This window comes from Phascolarctos cinereus, unplaced genomic scaffold, assembly GCF_003287225.1.
Source record: "Phascolarctos cinereus isolate Bilbo 61053 unplaced genomic scaffold, phaCin_HiC Scaffold_726;HRSCAF=1367, whole genome shotgun sequence".
NCBI lineage: Eukaryota > Metazoa > Chordata > Mammalia > Diprotodontia > Phascolarctidae > Phascolarctos > Phascolarctos cinereus.
In genome coordinates this window covers 82270730-82294613 of record NW_027556098.1, presented here as the reverse complement: position 1 = coordinate 82294613, position 23884 = coordinate 82270730, and the positions used below count along the sequence as shown (strand labels likewise).

The 23884-nt window shown below is 37.3% G+C and overlaps 1 protein-coding gene and 1 long non-coding RNA gene across 2 annotated transcripts in view; one reads left to right on the top strand and one right to left on the bottom strand.

Annotated features, from left to right (window-relative positions):
* Positions 1-205: 205 nt before the first annotated feature.
* LOC110210825 (uncharacterized) lies at positions 206-10577 on the bottom strand. The gene is made up of 4 exons (XR_002325186.2): positions 10534-10577; positions 10339-10420; positions 5660-5839; positions 206-282 (listed from the first exon to the last, which is right to left on the bottom strand). It is a non-coding gene; the product is annotated as an uncharacterized LOC110210825 (long non-coding RNA).
* A 131-nt stretch (positions 10578-10708) lies between these two features.
* The window catches only part of SMS (spermine synthase), a 49520-nt gene continuing 36344 nt past the window's right edge, over positions 10709-23884 (top strand). The window contains 3 exon segments of the mRNA XM_078146625.1: positions 10709-10796; positions 18574-18694; positions 23468-23561. Of these exon segments, the coding sequence (XP_078002751.1) occupies positions 10724-10796; positions 18574-18694; positions 23468-23561 (288 nt within the window). The 5' untranslated portion in view covers positions 10709-10723.

The window sequence follows — 23884 nt, the reverse complement described above, 5'->3', positions numbered from 1 at the left end:
CAAGGCGGGATGGCAAACATAATGTATTGCACAAAGCACAAAGCATTGGAGTGGGACTTGAGAGACCCTTTTTAATGGGGATTCCGCCTAGTTGTAGCAGTTTTCCTCATCTGTGAAGCGAGGGGAGAGTATTAGTTTTAAAATTTCTAAAAGTCCCTTGTAAACCCCTGTAGGTCAGAGTGTCCCTTGGTTCAACCTTCTTGCTGAGGAGGGATGCAATATGCCACAGATGTGTGCCCCCTCTGATTTTTTCTTCTGTTGCCTCCAAAATCTTGAAGATACCTTTCAAAGATAAATTATTAGTCAGAAGTGTTGCCTGAAGGATGTTACTAATTTAGGAGTTCTTAACCATTTCAGTGTCACGGACCCTTTTGGCACTCTGAAGAAGCCAACAGACACACTTCTCCGAATGTTTTTAGACACATAAAATAAAATACATAGGATCATCAGGGAAAGGCAATGATCATAATATTGTTAAAAACAAGTTTACTGACCTCAGGTTAAAATGCTGTATTAGAATTTCCAAGCAGTTCACCTGTACCAAATCACTGTTGGTCGCTGACTAAATCATAGTTAGAACATTTTTCTTACCATGCATATCCCTGACTTCTCTTACATTAAAAAAAATGACTCGTGCATGATTTATGGATTGGATGTTTGGGGAGGCAAATGTGTAAAGGCAACGCATGACTTGTCTAGCTTACAGACATCTGCCAAGTTTGGCATTACATACTTTATTGTGTTTATTAAGTTCTACTTCCACAGCAAGAGCTCAGTTGGACTGACAATAAACACCTTCTACTTTACCCCATGTGAAAAATTAATTTTGTGATCTTAACACTTTCTAACAAGTAGAATTGTGTTAGTTACTGAAGTCCCAAGTTTTGCTTACTTTCTAAACTCTCTTAGGCTAAAGTTTTTTGACTCTTTAATGTGAACAAGGTGTATTAAATTTCTCATTGCTAAGATATCTTTAAAACTAACACTTAAATCCAGAACTGATGCCCTGAAAGTGTTTTATACCAAAACAGTTTGTGAAACGCTGTGGGTTTGCAATTAAGGAAGTGATGTTTTAGGAAATGAATGTTGTAAAAAAAGAAGGTATCAGTAATTTTTAAAGTTGTGGATTATTAGGGGCAACCTCAACTTAAGTCATTTGTATTTGAATGTATTTAATTTTTTTTTATCGCCTTTATTTTTGAAAAAATCTCTCCCCATTCCTCTACGAAGTCCTTTGTAGCAAAACAAAAATAGACAAACACAGCAAATACTGACACCCCAGAGTTTGACTGTATATTTTAAAGAACCTCAAGTCCAACTTATTTTGCAAATAAGGAAATTGAGGTACAGAGAGGCTAGATGAGTTGCCCAGAGTATATACATAGGTAGTAAGTTGTAGATGTGATTTGAACTTAGATCCTCTTGAGATGTATTGCAGACTACTCCCACCAGTACCCTGTTTTCTTTTTTCTAAACTCACATTTACATTTGTTTTGGACTTGAAGACCCAATAAGACAAGCATTTCAATACTCATAGAGTAGAACAAAAGAAATTGAACAGTACATGTGAAACTGCAAAGCTGTCATGTGGATTTTTTTTAAAAGTATGTAATAAATTCAACGTGTGGTTGTGTTTGTGATTCCATTCTTTTATGTGCATTTGAAAAACAATGCTTCAATGACCCTCTTTCTTTTTTTCTTTCTTAGTATTTGAATTTCATGAAACCAACTGAGAGCTGTGAGGCTGCAGGGTTTTTTTTGGGGGTGGGGCAAAGTGGGGAGACAGAATTTTCTGCTTTGAGACAAACCCGTTTTGGAGAATTCATTAATGGGGTTTTATGTCCTATGGAGAAGTGTTACCTGAGCCTTAATTATTTTCTTTTTCTACCTAGAGAAAGGATGCAAGGGATATGAGGAAGTAGGAAACCTTACCAGTGTAAGCAGGCTAAGGATTAAGGACCATTTGATTAGTTTACTCTAGGAGGTGAACAGATTACTTGCGTCTAATAAGGAAATGACTCAAGTCAGTTGTGATGCCCAACAATCCTGAAATCCTGTAGCCAAGTTCATATGCCCTTCCTTAGACTCAGCTAGGTGGTATAGTGAATAGAGCACTCAGCCTGGAGTCAGGAAGAGCTGAGTTCAGATTTGACCTCATTTACTTATTAAATATGTGACCATGGGCAAGTCTGTCAAACTCAGTTTTCATCTGTAAAATGGGGATAATAGCACCTACCTCTCAGGGTTGGTAATAATTGTAAAGCACTTAAGTACAGTGCCTAGAAGGGCATAAGTCCTATATCACTGGTAGTTATTATTGTCGTTGACCCCACAATCAGTTTTAGATTGAATTAGACCATTATCTTGGGGATAATATTGGAAGTAAAGTAAATTCTTAGAATAATGAAAGGATTTGCTGGCAAGGTATCAAGTCATAGCTGGATAATTCTTTAAAAGCCAGAATTATCAGTTTATGAATGAAAACTGTCTTGAAGTTCATAATTCTTGCATCTGAATCACTGCTGTGACGGAAACTTTGGTAGACTGGACAAAGTGACCAAGAAACTGATTGCAGTTACTCTACATTCACCTTCTGTTCTTTGAAGAGGTGACTAAACCTTTTAAGCGAATTGGCAATTGTGAACATTTTTGAGCAGATTCTGGGAACCTGGGTTGGAACCCAGCTTTGGCTGTTCTTTACCTTTGTGACCTTGGGCAAATCACTTTTATCTTTTCTGGGCCTCAGCTTCCTTATATGGTAATGCCTGTGTTGGATTAGATGACCTGTGGTCCTTTGTAACTCTAAATCTGTGATGTTATTTTAAGATACATTATTTAGAGAGATCCATATTTTATACTCCTGCTGAGGCCAGTTTCTACTATTTTTTTTTTTGTTTGTTTGTTTTGAACCTGGAACCCCATGCATATAAACAAGTCTTTGGTAAATTATAGTATTATTTTCCCGGGAAGCACTTAGAGGTTAGAATACTTAGGCACAATTAGTATATATCAGGAGCCTGATTTAAAGTTTAGGGTTTCTTAATAAATTACTTTTAGGGGATAGATTTATTTCATATGTATGTAGTAGAGACCATATCTGCATGTCGGGGATCACGTTATTAAAATGCCCCACACATTGTTGTTTGTAGGGAATTACACAACATGAATGGCATGTAAATACTCAACAGTAATTTCAGTAAATTTTCTAGGCTGAGTGCTTTGGTAGGCAATCAGGTAGGTAGGTTTTGGTAGAAACGTGAAATCTTGCCAGTTGTACAAAGAGAGACTCAGTTATAATGAGGCATTATGAATTAAGGTAGATCATACCGTGCTATTTTTAGCCCTGTTCAAGATAAAAAGAAATTATGTTGGCAAATGAACAGGCAGAATTAATGAGTTGTTAATGTTATGTGAAGATTGAAATATGTATTTAAAGGGTCATATTAGATTAGGCTGATACTTCAAAGATACTCTAAGTTCTCACCAGATTGGTTGCTGACATTTTCCCTATAATAGGGCAGAGGACAACTCTATGTATATGAACTAAAAACTTGCTAATGTTATGACTCCTTTTTAAGATAGCCTTATTGTGTCCATGAACTTGAATTGGGAGTGTACTGTCCATGATTTTAAGTTGAAGAATGTCATAATGCAATGATTCGTGAACTTTTGGGGCTCAGACTCCTTTACACTCTTAAAAAGATTTTAAAAAGGTGGGTTATGTCTACTGATATATGTCACATTAGAAATAAAAACTGCTGATTGCAACTTTGACTTATTTTCTTTGTTTTGAACCTGGAACCCCATGCAGATAAACAAGTCTTCTGTAAATTACAGTATTATTTTTCCAGGGAGTGCTTATAGAGATTTGAAGCCATAACTAGGATTGCACAATTATTATATGTCAGAAGCCTGATTTAAATTTCAGTGTGTCTTAATAAATTACTATGATTTAGGGGCAGGTTATTTCACATGTATGCAATAGATACCACATCTGCATGTTGGCAATCAATTAGAAGTTAAAATTGACAAATTAAAAAAAAATTAATTTAAAAGTAACAAACCCATTACATGTTAACATAAATGACATTTTTTCATGAAAACTTTTTTCCTGAAACAAATCTAGTGAAGAATGGCATTATTTTATATATTTCTGCAAATCTCTTTAATGTCTGGCTTAATAGAAGACCACTGGATTCTCATCAGTCTGGTTGAAGTATATGAAGATTTGGCCTAACACATGCTGTTGGAAAAGGGAAGAACTTTATAATAGGAAAATAACAACATCTTGGTATTATGAAAGTAGTTTTAATCTCTCAGACCCCCTGAAAGCTGCTCAGAGACCTTCAGGGGTCTTCAGACCACATTTTGAGAACCAGTGGTATAATTGCCTCTGACACTGTTAGAGTTTTCTCCTGTAAAACGGGGATAACAACTGTAGGAACTGCCTTACTGGATTATTGTGAAAATTGAAGAAAGTGATTTTTATGTGAAGTGCTTTGTAAACATTGGAACAGAATGTGTCAGCTGCTATCAAAATAATTTTCTGGTGTAGAGTGATAGTTTAGGTTCTAACCCCAAAAGAAATGTTATATGGTAATGTTGAGTTGTTAGTTTTCAAGTCCAGTGAAGGTGGAAGAAACCAGAATAGGTTGCATTTGGCAAATTCTATCACCAAATGATCTCCTAATGATTTTATGAGAGTCCACAGTTCCTTGAGTTAATTACAAATAAATTGGCAGTAGCATATAACTGAGCTATATGTGAGAATTGGCATTAAAAATCTTATACTGGGGGGCAGCTAGGTGGCTCAGTGGATAGAGCACCAGCCCTGGAGTCAGGAGGACCTGAGTTCAACTGCGGCCTCGGACCAAACACTTGACGCTTACTAGCTGTGTGACCCTGGGCAAGTCATTTAACCCCAATTACCTAAAAAAAAATCTTCTACTGGACATGTGATAAGAAAATTTAGGTAAGTGGGCTGATCGTGCTGCATGAGCCCACAGATGAAGTATACCTGGAAAAGGGCTTCCAGCCTGTTGGTTAGGAGCTTTATAAGGAGAACAAAGCTTAAAGATCCCACAGGATGAACTGACATCTTTGTCAGGAAATTCTTCATTTATCTACTGAAGTTGTGTGGGAGGGGAGCAGTAGTAACTTGTATTTGTACAGTATATACAAATCACTTTTATAACCATTATCTCCCTTTGATCCTTTCCCTCATGTGATGAAACCACATACTAATCTTAAGTCACCTAATGAGGAGACTGGATTCAGATCTCCAGCCATTACAATTTAAAATTAACTCAGGGTCACTCGTCTAGTAAATGGACTTCAGCTTCAAGACTGTTAGGCCTTGAATTTGCAAATTTTTAAGTACTGTGTAAATATGTTATTTCCACTCAGACTGCTCTTAGTGTTTTAAATGCATGTGTTCACCATTAAATTGCTTGGATTTATGTGCATGTGTACACAACATGGGTATAAAATACTATAGAAGCAAGTGAACACAACATGCATATAAAATACTAGAAGCAATCTGGATAGAAATAACACATTTGCATGCAGGTCCAAAGCCTGTGAGTTACCCTTAAAAAACAGAGATAGTAAAGTGGAATTCATTCACTGTCCATGTCCAAAAATATATCCCATTTTGTACCTTGAGTATCTCTGTCAGGGCAGCATGCTTCATCTGGTCCCTGGAATGGTGGTTGGTTGATCCAGATTTCTTTAGTGTTTTCAAAGTTGTTTGTTTTTATAATGTTTTTCTCCTGGTTCTTTGCTCACTTCATTCATCCTTAGTTCTTACAGGTCTTCTCAGGTTTCTCAGAAACCATTCCTGTCATTAATGGTGGTAAATTCAAATAGAAGCCCCAGCCACCAAATTGTACATGAGAATCCCTGCAGGCACATTAACTTAGAAAACCACATATTAATATTATCTGTGTTCTATTGTGTCTTACTTATTTTGTTAAATATTACCCACTTAGATTTTAGTCTGATTTAGGGGCACTGTACTTCATTTATCATAGCACAGTAGTGCTCCATTATATTTATGTATCTTAAGTTTGGCCGTTCCCCAATCGATGGACACCCCCTTAATTTATAGTTCTTTGCCATTATAAAAAGAGTTGCTATAAATGTTATGTATAGTTGCTTTTCCTCTTTCTTTGATCTCTTTGAGGTGTAGGCACGTTTTATCATTTCTTACAAAGCAATTATATTACACTTGTTGTGAAACAATTTATTGAACTATTGTCCAATTAATGGCCATTTACTTTGTTTCCAGTTCTTTGTTACCTCAAAAAGTGCTGTTATAAATATTTTAGTGTCTGAGTATTGTCATCAGCCTTCCTGTTATATATGCCTAATGATGAGATTTCTGAGTCAAAGATATGGACACTATATAACCATTCTCTTTGCATAATTCCATATTGCTTTTCAGAATGGTTGGCCCAGTTCACAGCTGTACCAGCAGTGCATTAGTGTACCAGATTTTATGTTGATTATTCTTATCTTTTGTCATCTTGACCAATTTGCTGGTTGTGAGGCAAAATCTTACTATTGATCTGGAGCATACTTTGACATAGTTGCTAATAGCTGGCAGTTTTTAAAAATGAATTGTTCATGTCCTTTGACTTGAGATGCTCATAATTTAAATTTAATCAGCTCTGTACTTTCATGGCTTATGAAACACTTAAATCCTTGAATTTCAAAAGCAAAACTTATTTGTACCACATCCATAGCTCTTACATAATAATGTTTTACGCTAAATCATTCTTCAGTCAACTTAATTGTCTCCTTGCTGGTTTTAGTTTTGATTCAAATGAGTCACTTTGTCTGGTACAGTTTATTTTTAAGTAAACAAAGATCTATAACTATGAATTTCTTTTTTACTTCAACCAAAATTTCCTTTTTTTAAAGCTATATTTTTCATTCAGGTTTTCCTCCTCATTTTAGTTACTCTTGACATTTTTTTTTTCCTTTTGCTTTTCACTGTTTCTTTGTCTATAGTTTGGGTTTTCTTGGACTTTTTCATTTAGGAACAGTATCCTTTGCTCTTTGCTTGGAAAGTTAGATATTTTCTTTCCCCTATCTTAGCTTAGTAGATGGGGAAAATTTAATTACTGTTCCTGCCTCTCCTCTCCCTTTATTTAAAAACAAAAATAAAAACAAACCTGTGTTTTGGCTACCATTTAACCAACAACAGTCATGAAGAAGGAAGTCTGTCAGACAGACCTGGATAAGCATAAGAGCTGGACTTGGAGAGTAAGGAAGACCTGAATCTCAGACACTTTAGTAGCTTGTGGAAACTTGGGCAAGTCCTTTAACCTCTGTCTGCCTCAGTTTCTTCATCTGTAAAATAGGAGCAATAATAGCACCTACCTCCCTGGTTTGTTGTGAGGATCAAATGAGATAATAATTGTGAAGTGCTTATCATAAAGCCTGGCACATAGTTAACACTTGATTAAATGCTTGCTGACTTGATCAGGTCACCAGCTCATAAGTGTGAGGCAGGATTTGAACCCAAGTCTTTTACTACAAGTCTAGTGCTCTGTTTGCTATGCCATGTTGCCTCCCTGCTTGTGTGTGGCTGAACGGAGCTGGAGGAAGTCATGAAGCTATGATTGCTTCCTTTATATGCTGTCTACTTTCAACTAGCCAAAATTCTCTTTCCTAATTAATACTCACCACAGCAGCAATTCCAAACTTCTTTCAGCCTCTCAGGCCACCACCTCCTTACTTACTTACTTACACACACACACACACACACCCACACACACACACACACACACACACACACACACACACACACACACACACACACACACCTTCCACTCCAATCTCTGAATGCTTGTCGAATGCTTGTCCTTGCCAAATCCAGCTCTCTGTTTACCTGTGATCTTTTCTCCTTTTATTCAGCTGTTGTCTAATTTTCTTTCACTTCCGATTCACTGGTTCTTTCCCTCCCCCCATCCTTAAAATAAAACAAAACAAACCTCTTACTACATTCTACCATTTCCATTAGGTGTTGTTCTCCAACATTTTTTTTCTCCCCATCTCTTCCACATTTCTTTATTTGTAAATTTTTTTTATTTTAAACTTAAATACAAAATAAGAAAAAAGAAAGTTATACTAAAACTAAAATAATACAAAATAAGAAAGAACATTTCCATATGCACAGCAGAACATGACAGAGGATTCAGAATATACAGCAGTAACTTTCCATTTTAAGAAAACCTATATAATAAATACTACACGTTGTGTTGAGCTAGCCATCTTTTTTTTTTTTTTTGCTTCCTTCTAAGTTTTCTCTTGTTCTATGCTGTGCCCAAATTTCTTGAAAAAGGTGTTTATACTTGGGGACCATGCTGCTCTTCTCACCCCCTCCTAATAATCTTCCTGCTGTTTGGCTTCTGACCCGAAAACTGTAATAAAGCTATTTTCTCTAGAACCTCCTAATTGCTAAGTCAAGTGTTTTTTTCTCAGTCTCCATCCTCTTTTGACTCTGCAGCATTTGGTGCTATCAACTACTTCCTGGGTGCTTTTTCTCTTTTCTGGGTTTTTGTGATACTGCAGATTCTCCTCTTTACCTACCTGGTGGTTATTTTGTGGTATTCTCTTCTGGATCTTCATCTTTGTGATAATGCCCACTTAACTGTAATTATTCCTTAATATTCCCAGCTCTCCTGGGCCTTCTTTAGTACTGACTCTTTTGATCTCAGTGAGCCCCTAGCCTCCATCCTGAACTCCAGTCTTCATCAACAACTACCTAGTGAACGTTTTCATAGGATGTCTTGATGGCACCTCAAACCTGGCATGGCCAAAGCAGTGTACCAACTCATGCTCCCCTTTGAAATATCTCTTATTATTGAAGTCATGGTAGTTTTGCTTTCAAGTATATGAAGGGCCCATATGTAGAAAGGAAGAGAAGAGGAAGTGAATAAGCATTTATGTAGCTCCTACTGTGGGCCAGACACTGTGCTAAGCGCTTTAAAACTTTTATCTCGTTTTATCCTCATAGTAGCCCTGAAAAGTAAGTGCTGTTACTATCCTTGATTTACAGTTGAGAAAGCTGAGGCAAACAGAGGTTCAGGGAATTGCCCCATTTCACACACCTAGGAAGTGTCTGATACACGATGTGAATTCAGGTCTTTCTGACTCCAGGACCTGTGTACTATCCACAAAGCCACCCAGCTGCCATGTAGAAGAAGGATTTTACTCATTCTGCTTTGTCCAGAGGACAGAACCAAATGTAGAATTTCATAAGGAAGGAATAATGAAAATGATAATACTAGCTAACATTTATACCTATAGTGCTTAGCAATGTACCAGGCAAAGAGGCTGATTTCAGCTCAATATAAGGAAATTAGTGACCACCTTAAGTAGTAAGTTCGCCATTATTAGAACCAGGAAGGTGGTTCCTGTCTAGGTAAGCTATGTATGGTAGGCAAGTAGTGGAGTAGCTGGCATCAGGAGGATCTGAGTTTGAATCCTGCCTCAGATACTTTAGAAAAATTAATTTATTTTTAGTTTTCAACATTCACTTTTATAAGATTTTCAGTTATAAAATTTCCCCCTCCCTTCCCTTCCCCTTCCTCAAGATGGGATGCAGTCTGGTATAGGCTATATATGAAGAATCATATTAAATATATTTCCACATTAGTCATGTTGTAAAAGAAGAATCAGAACAAAAGGGAAAAACCATGAGAAAGAAAAAGCAAAAAAAAAAAAAAGAAAATAGATCTTATGCTTCGATCTGCATTTAGACTCCATAGTTCTTTCTCTGGATGTGGATAGCATTTTCCATCATGAGTCTTATGGAATTGTCTTAGATCATTGAATTGCTGAGAATGGCTAAGTCTGTCAAAGTTAAGTCATTTGACAATGCTGCTATTACTATGTACAATGTTCTCCTGATTCTGCTTACTTCACTCAGCGTCAGTTCATATAAGTCAGATAGTTCTTAGCTGTGGGATGCTGGGCAAGTAACTGAACTTCTACCATCTCAATTTCCTCATCTGTAAAATGGGGCCCCATGAGACAGTATTTGTAAAATGCTTTGTAAATCTTAAATCCATGTAAATGGTAGCTATTGTTGTTGTTACTATCGTTATTATGGACTTTATATATTCTCTGTGGTCATAAGACCATAGATTTAAAACTGAAAGGGACCTTGGAGGTCATCTGGTCTAATCATTCTTAACCTTTTTTGTGTCATAGACCACTTTGGTAGTCAGGTGAAGCCACCTCAGAATGTTTTCCTAAAACTCGTAATTGAAAGAAATGCTAAATTTCACTTAAATGTTAGTGAAACTATAGATTTTTTTTCCTTACCAAGTTCACAGACTCCTTGAAATCTCTTTATGGATGCCAGGTGTAGAATCTCTGATCTAGTACTACCATTTCTTTTCACAGTCTAGGAAAATGAGACTCAAGACTCAGAAAATGATCTTGGATAAGTCTTACAGAGAGCTCTAAAATAGCAGTGTGAGGATTTGAATGCAGTGTCTTTGCTATTATTGTACTTACCTGTTTGTTCCAACTCCAAGACTCTTTTGTTCTGTTACTTAGAGTGTATAGTAAAGGTAACCTGGGTAATAGAATCTGTTGAAATGAGTCCTTAAAGGTTCTTCTTGTCTTGCCCTACCTGAATGTCATTCAGGACATTTCAGTTGAGTCATTTCCACAAGAATGATCTTTGGACTCTGACCCCTTCAGGATGTTAAGTCAGCCTGAGAATAAACACCGGGAAATTCATTGTCTCAATGGAATGGCAAGCCTTCAGTGTAGAGGTCAGCATCCTGAGTGTGACTCTGAGGTTGAAATGAGGAGGGCCACTTTATCACTTTCCACTTACCTCCAGCTTATGCCTTGAACATCTTTAGGAGACTGGTCTCTGCATCAGTTAAGAACCAGTAGAATACTCTGTCCCTTGGTCCATCTATCTAGAATGCTATCTTCCCCTACAAACGCTATTCTTTAAAAACAAAAACAAACCAAAGCATCTTATTTTTCCATTAAAAAATCCTTTCCCTTCCTTCTCCCAATTGAGGGTAAAACAGCAACAACAAAAAGATTGTTACAAATATGTATAGTCAGGTCCAGAAAGAAAAACGTCTCCCATCTATCTTCTGGAGTTCATCTCCTCTTTATCAAAAGGTGAGTACCATGTTTCATCAGGAGTTCTCTGGGATCATGGTTTCAGAGTTTAAACACTACTCTTTATGTCTGTTAATGGTACCAGCTCCACCTTCCACCTCCTACCCTTATCCCTCATCTAGCTGTTGTTTGTTTGGGACTTCAAGGTCACATTACAAAGAATACTGACCTGAACACATGGATATTAGTCCCACTATGTTTGAGATTTGGTTTTTTTTTTTTAAGGCAATTGGGGTTAAGTGACTTGGCCCAGAGTCACACAGCTAGTGTCAAGTGTTTGGCCTGAGGCCGGGTTTGAACTCAGGTCCTCCTGACTTCAGGGCCGGTGCAGTGTGCCACCTAGCTGCCCCGAGATTTTTTTCCTTTAATTTCTATTAAGATGAGCCTCCACGAAAACTCAGCTGTATTTACCTGATAGTGGGTAATCTCTAACCATTTTTATATTTCTGATCAAGATATCCATCACGTGTTGAGTTTTTCAGACCCTCAGAATTCTTCTGAATTGTGTGCTTTGACTTAAGAGGCAATTAGGAAGAGAAGACCATTTAATTTTGGTTTGTGCCTTGGAAGGAATTCTGCTGTTAATGTTGTCATGAACATATTTTTAAGTTCAAAAGTCACTTACAACTATTAAAGGGCTGCAGATTAACTTCTTCCTATGAAATCCTTCGCACGAATAAAGTGATAAAAACTTTATAAGAAGAATAGAACTGGGTTTTTAAAAATTCTTTTAGAGTCTTGGGTATCTTTCCACCACCATGATAATATTTGTACTTTGTCCTGGTACTTGGTTAGAAATTCCTTCATCCTTTGCCAGTTGCAGTCATAATTCCATGCAGTCTTTGGTCTTTAGAATAAGCACAACACTTTCAGGTGGCTTTGGGAGTTGTTTTTTTTTTAAAGTGGTTAGCTTTCTTACCTGCCATACCTTTTGAATACTAGATATGTTTCTAAATGTAGCTTACATGATTTAATGCAGTTTAAATGATTCAAATGATTCTTTTTTTTTCCCTCTTCCCTTTTACTTTCAAGCATCGGTGGTGATTTTATATAGTTAGTTGTAGTGATATGCAGCCTGGAAATGTGAAACCTTCTGAGTCCTGAGGACAGTTTAAGGGAAATTTGGGAGAAAAGTGAGTCATTTCTTGATTCTTCAGAGAATAAATCTATGCTTTCAGTACCACAAACATTTATTAAGGCATTTCCTCATTGAAGTTGGGGTACAAATATGGGAAACATATCTCGGTTTGAAAAGAGCTTTTTATATTCTACTGAGAGGATGTAACATGCATGCAAATTTTCAGCAGGATAGGGCATTAACCACTAGGGATATCGGGGAAGGCCTCATGTAGGAGGTGGCCTCCCTAGAACTGTGTTTTACTGGGAAGTTAGGTAGTTAGAGGGGAATATGTTTTAGGCTTGTGCAAAGCTGGTACTTTTTTTTTTTAAAGAAAACTGGCACATTTTAATTAGCCACACTTCTTTAAGAAAAATACAAGTGCTTTAGCACTATAACAGATGTTCTTATGAGTATTTTCCCCTACAGTATGTGACATCAGAGGGTATAATATTTGCAGTTTTTCTACTTCTATGGCATTTTAATTAAAAAAACCCTGTATTTACCATTCCTAACTGACAAGGAATTTGGGGAAAATTCAAGGGCAAAAATGTTATTTAGGGGGAAAACATTGTATAAGTTTACAGAATTGTTATCTACTTTTAATTTTATTTTTGCAAATAGCAAGAGGTTAGTGGTGGTGCTCACCTTTTATATCATAAAAACACCCTGAAATGGGTACTTTTAGAATGGGATAGTTAGAAAACAGTCTGAACCACAAAGAAACACACCATCACCCTGTACATACATAATTTGCAAAGCTGGTACTTTTAAAGTTGGGATATCACTGCTATTGCTACATAAGAACCAGCTAGCACTCGCTACCTGGTGGCTTGGCTTTTTCCTTGTGGTTGTGATTTGTCCTTTGTTCTCAAAGAGGACCATCACACCTGGGAGATGATGACATGGCTTGCAATTGAATTTGAGTGAGGCAGGGCTGTGCAGTAACCAGGCTCACTTTCTCCTCCAGAGCCATCTGGGTCCATTGTCCAGATATTGATCAGGATGATTGGAGATGGCCCAGGATGCAGTGGGAGACCTTGGTCCTTTTAAGCTAAGATCTTTTCAAGTTCTCACTTTGAGTGAGGCAACGCCCATTCAGTGAATAGGCCTCTTTAAGAAGTGAGTCAAGGGATGGCCCCTTTAATAATAAAAAAAAAAATCAAACTGAAAAGGGAAGACCCTCAGGGTTGCTGGCCAAAAGAGAAACAGTTACTATTTACATTCACTCTGGATGACTGGAGATGGCCCAGGGCTTTTTCCTTCAAACTCGTTGGAAATCCCTGTATTGAGTACCTACATATGGAGCAGCTAGGTGGTGCAGTGGTTAGAGCTGTGGCCCTGAAGTCAGGAGGACCACATCTAGCCTCAGACACTAGTATGGCCTTGGGCAAGTCATTTAACCCTGATTGCCTCAAAGCAAAGGAAAGAAATAGAGTATTTATGTGTACCTGGGCTTAGCCATTGGGAAAATTTAAAAAAAAATGTAAGACACAGTCCTCTCCTTTAAAGAACTTAAAGTGGTAAGTTCATAATACCAGATCATCAAGCAATAAGCATTTATTTAGTACCTACTATTTGCTCTGTGCTCAGTTACTGGGAGATACAAAGGAAAACAACTGTCTCTGCCTTCAAAGAGCTCACACTCTTAGACAAATGCAGTAACTACAAGAGTGTTACTGCTATGTTAGAGGTAGGAGGGAAAAAGTAGTGAGAGGTCCGAGGTGGAGGAGGGAAGTTCCAGGAGACTATTACCTTTGGTCCCAGGATTTTCACTTTTCCATTAAGTGTCTAAACCTTCATTGACTTCTGACTCCCAGCCTGAGTCACCCCCTCAGGGATGTTCTGAAAGGATCTTGGGGAACCTCCCTCTGATGTTTGTTGTCCATACTTTGAAAAGCTTTGTTCTTGTCATTCTCTGTCTCCATTCAAAAATAAGTTCCTATGCATAGAATATTACTCTTAGACACTGAGGTAGGACAAAGTTTGGTTAAGCTACAGTTCTTGCTCCTGTGAAATTTGCTGCCTAAGGAGATAAAGACTACCACATACCATGTTTTGACAATTATAATTAGATGTACTTGAAGGGCTATAAAACAAAATACCTTGTGAATTCTAAGGTGGGAACAGTCCATGTTGGGTGGATGATGCAGTGATAGGCACACTAGTGTGTTGTTGGTAGAGGGACAAGAAGAATAATCAGTACAACCACTTTGGAAAGCAATTTGGAATTACTTTCTCCTAGAGCCATCTGGGTCCATTGGCCAGATATTGATCAGGATGATTGGAGATGGCCCAGGATAAAATGATTTTAATCTATCCATATCCTGACCCAGAGAGTCTGTTACTAGACTAATATCCCAAGGAGGTCATTGATAAGAAAGTCCCCACAGGTACCAAAATATTTGTAGCAGTGCTTATCACATATCTGTTGTTTATAACATCTTGGATACCAACCCGTTATCTGAGAAATTTGATCAAAAGATAATGTTCCCATTTAACTACTTCTTGTCTTATACTGGGTGCATTAATTTTGTTTGTGCAGAAGTTCTTCAGTTTCATGTAATTAAAATTTTAAAAATGTAAAAAAAAAAAAAGAAAAATAAATCTCCAACCCATAGTTATGAAAGGTAAATTTATCTTCTAATTTTTTAATGGTATGGTATGTCTTTAATATTTTGGTCACATATCCAGTTAGACGTCTTTGTGTAATATGGCAAACGTGTTGGTCTCTGCCAAAGTATAATTTCTTCCAGGCCTCTTTCCAGTTTTCCCCAACAATTTTTTTTTAATCAAACAGGTAATTCTTTTCTCAATAATTTGTTTTCTGGTTTGTTGAACACTAGGTTATTGGGTTCCATTGTTTTTTATTTTCCTTGCCTAGTTTATTCCATTGGTCTCTAGATAGTTTTGGTGCCAAATACTTTTGGTGACTATTGCTTTTATAATATAGTTTAAGGTCTGAAAGTGCTCATTCTTCCCCCTTCAATTCTTCTGCTTGATTGTTTCATTTGATATTATAGATATTTTATTTCTCCAAATGAATTGTTATTCTGTAGAATTGGTACAGTATTAAAAGTAAATTAATTTTTATACTACTGTCGTTTAATGAAAATTGATAATATTGTATTGACAACATTATTATATTGAATTATAGTATAGCCACGAACACTAAATATTCCTCTAGCAATTTTTTTGTTGTTGTCATTTCAGTTGTGTTTGACTTTTCCTGACCCCATTTGGGGTTTTCTTGGCAGAGATCCTGAAGTGGTTTAGCATTTCCTTCTTCAGCTCATTTTACAGAAGAGGAAACTGAGGCAAGCAGGTTAAGTGACTTGCCCATGGTCACACAGGTAGTAAGTATCTGAGCCTGTTTTTGAACAGAGGTCCTCCTGACTCCAGGGCCAGTGCTTTCTCCACGGTTTCACCTACCTGCCCATTTTATGCCAGCTATTTTAGATGGTCTTTATTCTTTTAAGGACCACTTTGTAATTGAATGTATACAAGTATTTTGTGTGCTTTGATAGATTGGTCCCTCAGATATTTTATCTATCGATTGTAAGTGATGTTGACTTAGCTAAATAAAAAATACTGGCTATTTAAAAGAATACAGAAGGGATAATTGCTTTCAAGCAGCTTCCCTTCTTATTGGGAGGATAGATTTTTATTTTTTTAAAAAGAAGACAGAGGCCCAAACTATTAAAGCACAAGATAGCAGAGTAAAGATGGACAGGTTCATAAAGTGTTGTTCAGGGATATAAAAGATTAAGTACCTGACTTGGAGTCAGGAAACCTCTTGTTCAAATCCTGCTTTGGATACTTACAAGCCATGTGAACCTAGGCAAGTCTCAACTTCTGGACCTGTTTCCTTTGCTACAAAATGATTGGGTTGAGCCCAACAAAATCTAAAGTCCCTTCTAGCTGTAAGGACAGGGACTGACTGTTCTGTTTGTCTTTGCCTCTCAGGGCCTAGCACATAGTAAATGCTGCTTGAATGATGGAGTTGAGATAAAGAGTGGTTTGGGTAGATTGGTGACCTAAGGCCAGTAAGATATAAGAGATTCCAAACTAGATTAGTCAGATTCATTGGTGACCATTTAATCTCATCCCTTGTTTTGCAGATGAGGAAAGTGAAACCCAGAGAGTTAAAACAAATGGTCCTTTTCAGTCTCATCTGGAAGGACCCTCAGGTGACTCCCTCTACCTCTGTCACAAAAAAAGATGGGGGAGAGGGATAAGACATCCTACCCAGAACATACTATACATACATATATATATATAGATACAGATATAGATAGAGCAACATATATATATAACATTTTCCTTTTTTATATTCTAATTACATGTTTGTTTACAGTTCAGTTTTAGTCCATTCCTTCCAAGTCAGTCCTATTTAAATCAATGAAATTTTATTAATTTTTCTCAGGAAGTTTTTTTTTTTTAGCCCTTGATTGACAATGAGCTCCTTATTTCAATCTCTCTCTATATTTACAAGGCACATTGTAGAAGGAGGATGTGAAACTTAGAAGCTAGGTAGATAACCCAGTTATTTTCTAGCAGCTCTGCTGAAAGTTTTAGTGGTCACTGATGGGTAAAAGTAAGATTTGTGGATTTTAAAGCCATTTTCCTATTTCTCTCTTTCCTTTCACTGGCAAACTTGCTCATAAAAAAGTGGTTTGTACATGCTACCTCCATTTCATTGAAGTCCATCCCTTCCGTAACCCTATATCTTCTTAGGTTTTACTGCAGCATGGCTCTTCCAAAACAAACAAACAATCACTTGCAAAGACTATTTCTTTTTAAATCATTTTCTCAGTCATCTTTTCAGTTTAGCTGCGCTGTGGCGTTATGTATGCCCTCCGAATTACCCCTGCTCCTACCCCCAGCTTAGAACCCAGTTTTCTTAAGGTTTCCTTCCTACATGCTATACCATGGTTTCTTTATCTCCTGAACTTGGCCTTCTAACACCCATTGAACTCTGTGGGGACTTTCTCCAAGGCTCTCTTTTTGTTCCCTGTACATTCCCTGAGAGCATGCATCTATGCACAGGGGTTCTCGGCCTGAGATTCATAAACTTGTTTTAAAAATTATTTTGATAACTATATTTCAATGTAATTGCATTACTTTTTGATGCTGTCTCTTTCATGCATTTAAAAACAATCTGAGAAGAGGTCCATAGATTTCAATAGAGCCAGAAGGGGTCAACTGGGTCCTAAGGCAAAATGGTGTCGGGTGGTCAGGGTAGTTGAATTGGCATGCCACATCTTATCTTTGCTTCAGGGTGCTTTGCAGCTTCAGCTAGGCTGGTTTGTGGGCCCCCAGGAGTGACAGTAACATAAAGATAGTATATATGCATTGTTGTACATCTGTAGTCCCCACTTCTGACCGAGATAGATATATTCTCAGCTATGTGTTAGAGCCTGACTTGGTCATTATAATTAGGGGGATTTTTTATTTTGTTTCTTTCACTTTCATTGTAGTAGTAATTGTATTTGTATTTGTATGGTTTTTCTGGTTCTGTGTACTTCCGTTTTGATCACAATCTCCTCCTTTGCTTCTCTATTCATGTTTCTTGCAACCTAGTGATTTTCCATTATTTGTGAGCTACAATTTAAGCTACTCCCCAGTCGTTGTGCATCTTTGTTTCTAGGTCTTTGCTACCACAAAAGTACCACTCTAAATATTGTGTCTACTGTGGGTTAACTCTGTAATAAAACTAAATTTCAAAGTTACAAAATTTTGAAAGTAACTTAAATTATTTTCCTTACATTAAGTTACTTTATATAAAGCCACAAAATGACTAAGTGACAGGCATTGTCAGGTAAATGTAAAACTGTTGAGTGTATGTCAGTGTTATAAAATATAAATTGATCTTTCCATCTTCGATTTCACTGGGGTCTGTGCCCATGGGTAGGCTTTTTGGATCAAAGAATAATGTGGACAATTTAGTCACTTTCTTAGCATAATAAGAGTTTTCCAGGTCAACCAGTCATCAGTGTCCCTCTTTCAGCAGCCTTTCCAATATCTTTTGGTTTTTTGACAAACTGAATTGTTGACCTTTGAAAAATGGTATGAAAATGTTGATATTCACTTTGCCACTATTGAGTAACTGTGGCCTTATGCATATCTTGAGTCATTCTTGCATTTCCCTTTACACTTTATTTTAATACTACCTCAGATTAATATGGTAAAATTTCAAGAAGTGTGACAAATTAGATCCATGTAGGTTATCAATCAAATATTAAGGTTTCTTAGTTGACCCTTTTTTCTGTCTTTTCTCTATCTTCTTACAGCTGATGGAGATGCCATTCTTAAAGGTCTACAGTCTGTTTTTGAAGAGCAGGCAATGACAGAAACAGTTCATTCTTGGGAAGATCATGGATATTTAGCAACCTATGTTAACAAAAATGGCAGGTAAGTGAAGGTCTTTTTAAAAATTAATTTTATTTTGAGCTTACCACAAATCTTTATTTTTATAATACTTGGATTTTTTTTAAGAGAAAAGAATAAATTCTACATATTTTTTTTCCCACTTTTAATAAACATTTTATTTACTGACCAACAAAGTAATTCTAAAACTGTAGCTTCTGGAAGAACCACTTGTTTTTGCCTGTCTTGTACCTTTCCTCACATTTGACCTTGGCCTCCCTCCTTGCCTTATGTTTTAGTGCAGGGTCACGGAACATATCCTTGTTGACTACTGTTTTGTTCAGTGGGATATCCACAGAGTATCTGGTGGGCATGGGGTGGTTGTAGTTGTAAACTTTCACAAAGGACTTGATTTTTGATTTCTTGGCAATCTTCTTTTTGCCTATTGCTGCAGTCACTTTTCGAGGGTTGCCAGGTGGTGAACCTCGGAGTAAGGATCTTGAGATCCTACATTTAGAAATAGAAGCAAACTTGGATGTCATCTAGTCCAAATTCTTTCATTTTACAAATGAAGAGACTTAAGATCTTCACAGAATTTAAGTGACTTGAAACAAGGTTCTCTTCACTCCCTAGTCCATTTTGCCTGGAAAGGAACGTAGAATGTGACATTAAAAACCTATCCTTTTAACAGTCTAGTCAAGAGGTTAATGAGGGCCAGACCTTCTTTGGTTATGGTGAGGATGAGTATAGACTATGATTATACTGGTTAAATAATGGGGTGTTGGCAGCAGATGAGGGAGAAAAAAGGGTCAAAATGGATTTTAAGTTGGTTGACTTGAGAGGATGTTGACAGCAGAATGAAAATTCCTTGAGTGAATTTTTGTTTCTGTATCCCTAGTACTTAAAATAATTGCTCATAGTAGGATAAGCTTGTTGAAGGAAATTAATGTTTGTGCCCTGAGGAGGAATAGGAAAACTGAGGAGAGGGGAGGGAAGGTGCATTTTAATGAAGGCGTCCCTGTGGTATTAGATAGGGAAGTTCTGTGCTATTAATATACCATAGTAGTATAGTAGCATACCAGATTACTATGGTGTATTAGTTCTGTGGTATTAGATAGGGAAAATATATGTGAAGGATGTTTTGGAAAAGGTTGTCTTCATTTCCTCCCTTTCTTGTTTCTCCTTCACCTTTTGTAGTCTGGCTGTATTCTTCTCCTCCTTCACCCCCATTAAGCCCCTGCTGTGTGTCAGGCACTCTCTAAACACACAATCTTTGATGTCATTGGTGACCTAAATCAAATGGCTTTTTTTTTTCAGTCTTTATCATTATTGACCTTACTAGTATTAGCTGGCGCACATAATGTTTTAAGGCTTACAAAACCCTTTATATAAGATCATTAGCGCTTCACTGCAACCCTGTGAGGTTGTTTCTGCAAGAATTATTCTGATTCTGCAGGTGAAACTGAGCTCCAATAAATGGCTCATCCATGGTCACCCAGCTAGGTCACTGGATTGCAGGACTCTTTCTACTAAACCATGCTGCTTCTCATTATTTGACACAGATGACAGTCTTCTCTTCCTAATAAGATAGTTGGTTTCTATGTTCTTCTCTGTTCTTGGTTGGTTCCTGTTTGCTACAGTTCTGCCCTCCACCCACTACTGCCCATATAAATCTGATTTCACTTTCATATCTTCAACTACTATTCAAATATAGGTGACAGAAATCTCAATCTCCAACCCCAATCTTTTTCCAAGCTCTGACCTGCGTATTTAGGATATTAGCTGCACATCCCATCATCACCTCAAGTCACTAAAGAGCTTGAGGCTAGAGTCAGGAAGAACAGAGTTCAAATCTGACCTGAGATATTATCTGTGTGACGTTGGGCAGGTCACTTTTCCTCTGTCTGCCTCAGTTTTCTCATCTGTAAAATAGGGATTTACAAACTGAAAGTGCTATTTAATGATTTTGTGATTGTTCAGTTGTTTTTCAGTCGTGTTCGTCTTTTCATGACAACATTTGGGGTTTACTTGGTAAAGATACTAGAGTGGTTTGCCATTTCTTTCTCTAGCTCATTTTATATATGAGGAAACTGAGGCAAACAAGGTTAAATGACTTGCTGGGATGGCTATCACACAGCTAGTGAGCGTCTGAAGTCAGATTTGAACTCAGGAAGATAACGCTTCCTGACTCCAGGCCCAGCACTCAGTCCACTGGGCCACCTAGCGTTATTATTGTTGTTAGGATTTTTCACTTCTTGCCTTCAGTCAGGAAATAGTTTCAGTGATCCTGAAATCAAACAGCCTTTTTTTTTTAAAGTCTTTATCACCCCTGACCTTAATAGTATTAGCTGGCGCACATATTCCTTTAAGGCTTACAAAACTCCTTTATATTAAAATAATCTGCATTCCTGTGGATTCTACCTGTAGAATTTCTGTTGTATCCATTTTTTTTGTATTACCTCTATTAGTACTCTCATGCTGGCCTTGATTTCCACCACCCTGAATTGGTGTGATATAAGTCTGTTTTCTTTCTCTCTCCCTTATCGCATTTATTCTTCATGCTTTTGCAAGGTGCAGTTGGATTTGGCCTCTTGTACTTATTACCTTATTTAAATGTCTCTGGACCCTTGAAGTTTCTTCTTTTTTTTTTTAATTTATTTTGAATTATCAACAATCACTTCCATAAGCTTTTGAATTTTAAGTTTTCCTCCTCCTTCCTCCCTCCTTCCCTCCCTCCCCAAAACTGCATGCAATCTGATATGGGTTATACATACACATTCCTTTAAACATTTTCACATTAGTGATGTTGTAAGTAAGAATTAGAACCACCAGAAAGGGGAAACAAAACACAGCAGAAGAAACAAATAGCAAATAGTATGCTTTGATCTTCATTCAAACTCCATAGTTCTTCTTTGTGGATAGCATTTTCCATCATGAGGCCTTTGGAGATGTCTTAGATCCTTGTATTACTGAGAAGGGTTAAGTCTATCAATATTGAGCATCGCACAACGTGGCTGTTACTCTGTAGAATGTTCCCCTGGTTGTGCCCTTAAGTTTCTTCTTAGGAAAGGTCCCTTCCCTTTCCCAAATCTATGATCTGATCTTGTTGCCTTCTGCGTCAAAATTCAGTCTTCCTTGCTTGGCAGTCAAGGCTTTTCACAGCCTGGCACCAGCCTCCCATTCCAGCCTTATCATATCACTTCCCTCTGTACACACTAGCCAAACTCAATTACTCTTTGTCCTTGGAACTTCCAAAGGGAAGTCTCCTTCCCTTTGCTGAGGTTGTGACTGAAATGTCATCTTTTTGAATTGAATTTCTACATCCTTTAAAGCCCAGTTCAAATACTGTGTGATCCATGAAGCCTCCCCTGATTTTTTTCCCCACAAAACCCATTGGTACTTCCACTATTAGTATGTAGTCTTAAAGAAGAAATTGAAGATGTGCAAAAGGAGGTGAATGATGGAATAGTGTAGGAAGAAATCTGTAGGGGATAGGATTAAGGGCTGGGTTAGGAAAGATTTAGCATTAGAAAGTACCCCCTCCCTCCTTTGTCTCAAACATTAGATATTCTAGATATTCCACCACCACCCAGTGAGTCATCCCTTTTAACAAAGAATAAAGAAGGAAGAAGGAAAAAAAAAATTTGTTCAGCAGAACAAACCAGCACATAACTGAGCCTAACAGTCTGCCTATGGTCTTCCCGCCCTGGGCAAAGAATGGAGATACATTTCTTGAACTCAGGCTCATGGGAACATGCAGTGTTCACTTTTGTGTTTTGTTGTTATTTTTATTTTCATTTATATTATCAAGAGTCCCTGTTTATATGCCCATCTATCTGTCTATATCCATCTATCTCTATAGCTGTATATTTATGGACCCATATTACTTTGCCAGTCAGAAAGCTGGCATGTAAGTAAATCACAGTGGCTGTTTTTGTTTTCCTGTTACCAACCCTCTGTGATGCAGAGGCCTTTGACATGCCTCCAAATCTCTGCGTACTCTGAAATTACCTCTCTACATTCCTGCGTTTTCCTTCAATAACTTTCTTATTTGAAATGGGTAGTTCTTTCTCTCTCTATCTCTTTTTTTTCTTTTGCAAGGCACTCTGGGGTTTAAATGATTTGCCCAGGGCCACATAGCTAGTAAGAGTCAAGTGTCTGAGGTCACATTTGAACTCAGGTCCTCCTGAATCCAGGGCCAGTGCTCTATCCACTGTGCTGTCTAACTCTTGACATCTTAAAAGTAATGTGCCTTGTCTGTGCATTGCAATTTTCAGTGATTTCCCCCCCCCCCCCACTGGTCTTCCAGCAGGAATTAGCCATGTTTGAAGGTTTTTTTCATCAATTTTGCCTGGCTGTGTGTATCTTCGTAATGACCTGCTTAATTTAGGGGTATGAGGAATATGGTGTTTATCAGTTGTAGTTTGATTTAGAGGGTACTATGGTGAAAACAGCTGTTTTTTCTTTTAAAAATCTAGCACCATAAGGGCCTGAGCAGAATATACATATCAAAAACAATCTTACAGGTCATACCTAAAACTTATACTCAGAAGAGAGCCTCACCTGAATCTTAGGCATCTTTTAGAAGAAATTTAAAGTAGATTTCCTACTTGAAGGAAAGGCTAGCTGAGAGAACACAAGTTTATGGCATAGGATTTTGGATAGGAAAAGTTTAAAAAAGTCCATTTCACAGGAATTGCAAACCATTTCTCTACCTTATACCATGCTTAAGTGCCTGATATTAAAACTTAACTAAAATTAATTAAAATTAATTAAAATGAAAATGAAAACATGTATTATGTGTATTTTTATTTTTAGTTTTGCCAGTCTGAGAATCTACCCACATGGATTAGTGTTGATGGATGTACAGAGTTACAGCAGTGATTTGAAAGGAAGAGAAGAAATTGACAATGTAAGTATTTCTTGCTTTTTATCCAGATGGTGTTAAATGTAACTTAAAGTAGTATATGTGTTTTTTGCCTTTTTTTGACCCTTGGTTTTTCCAGCTCCCCTGAAATTAACTTTCAATTCATCTGTAGTCTCCTGAAATGGTTTTCTCCCAGTGATGATCTAGGTCTAGGACTTATAGACAATTCTTTTTTTTTTTTTACCCCCCCCCTTTTAAAATTCTTTAACTTTGTGGTATAGTTGTTTTTGTTCTTTGATTCTTGATTACGCAGAAGGAAAGGTAAAAGCCCTTAATCTTCCTCTCCCTCTGGAGTTAACCTAAAGTTA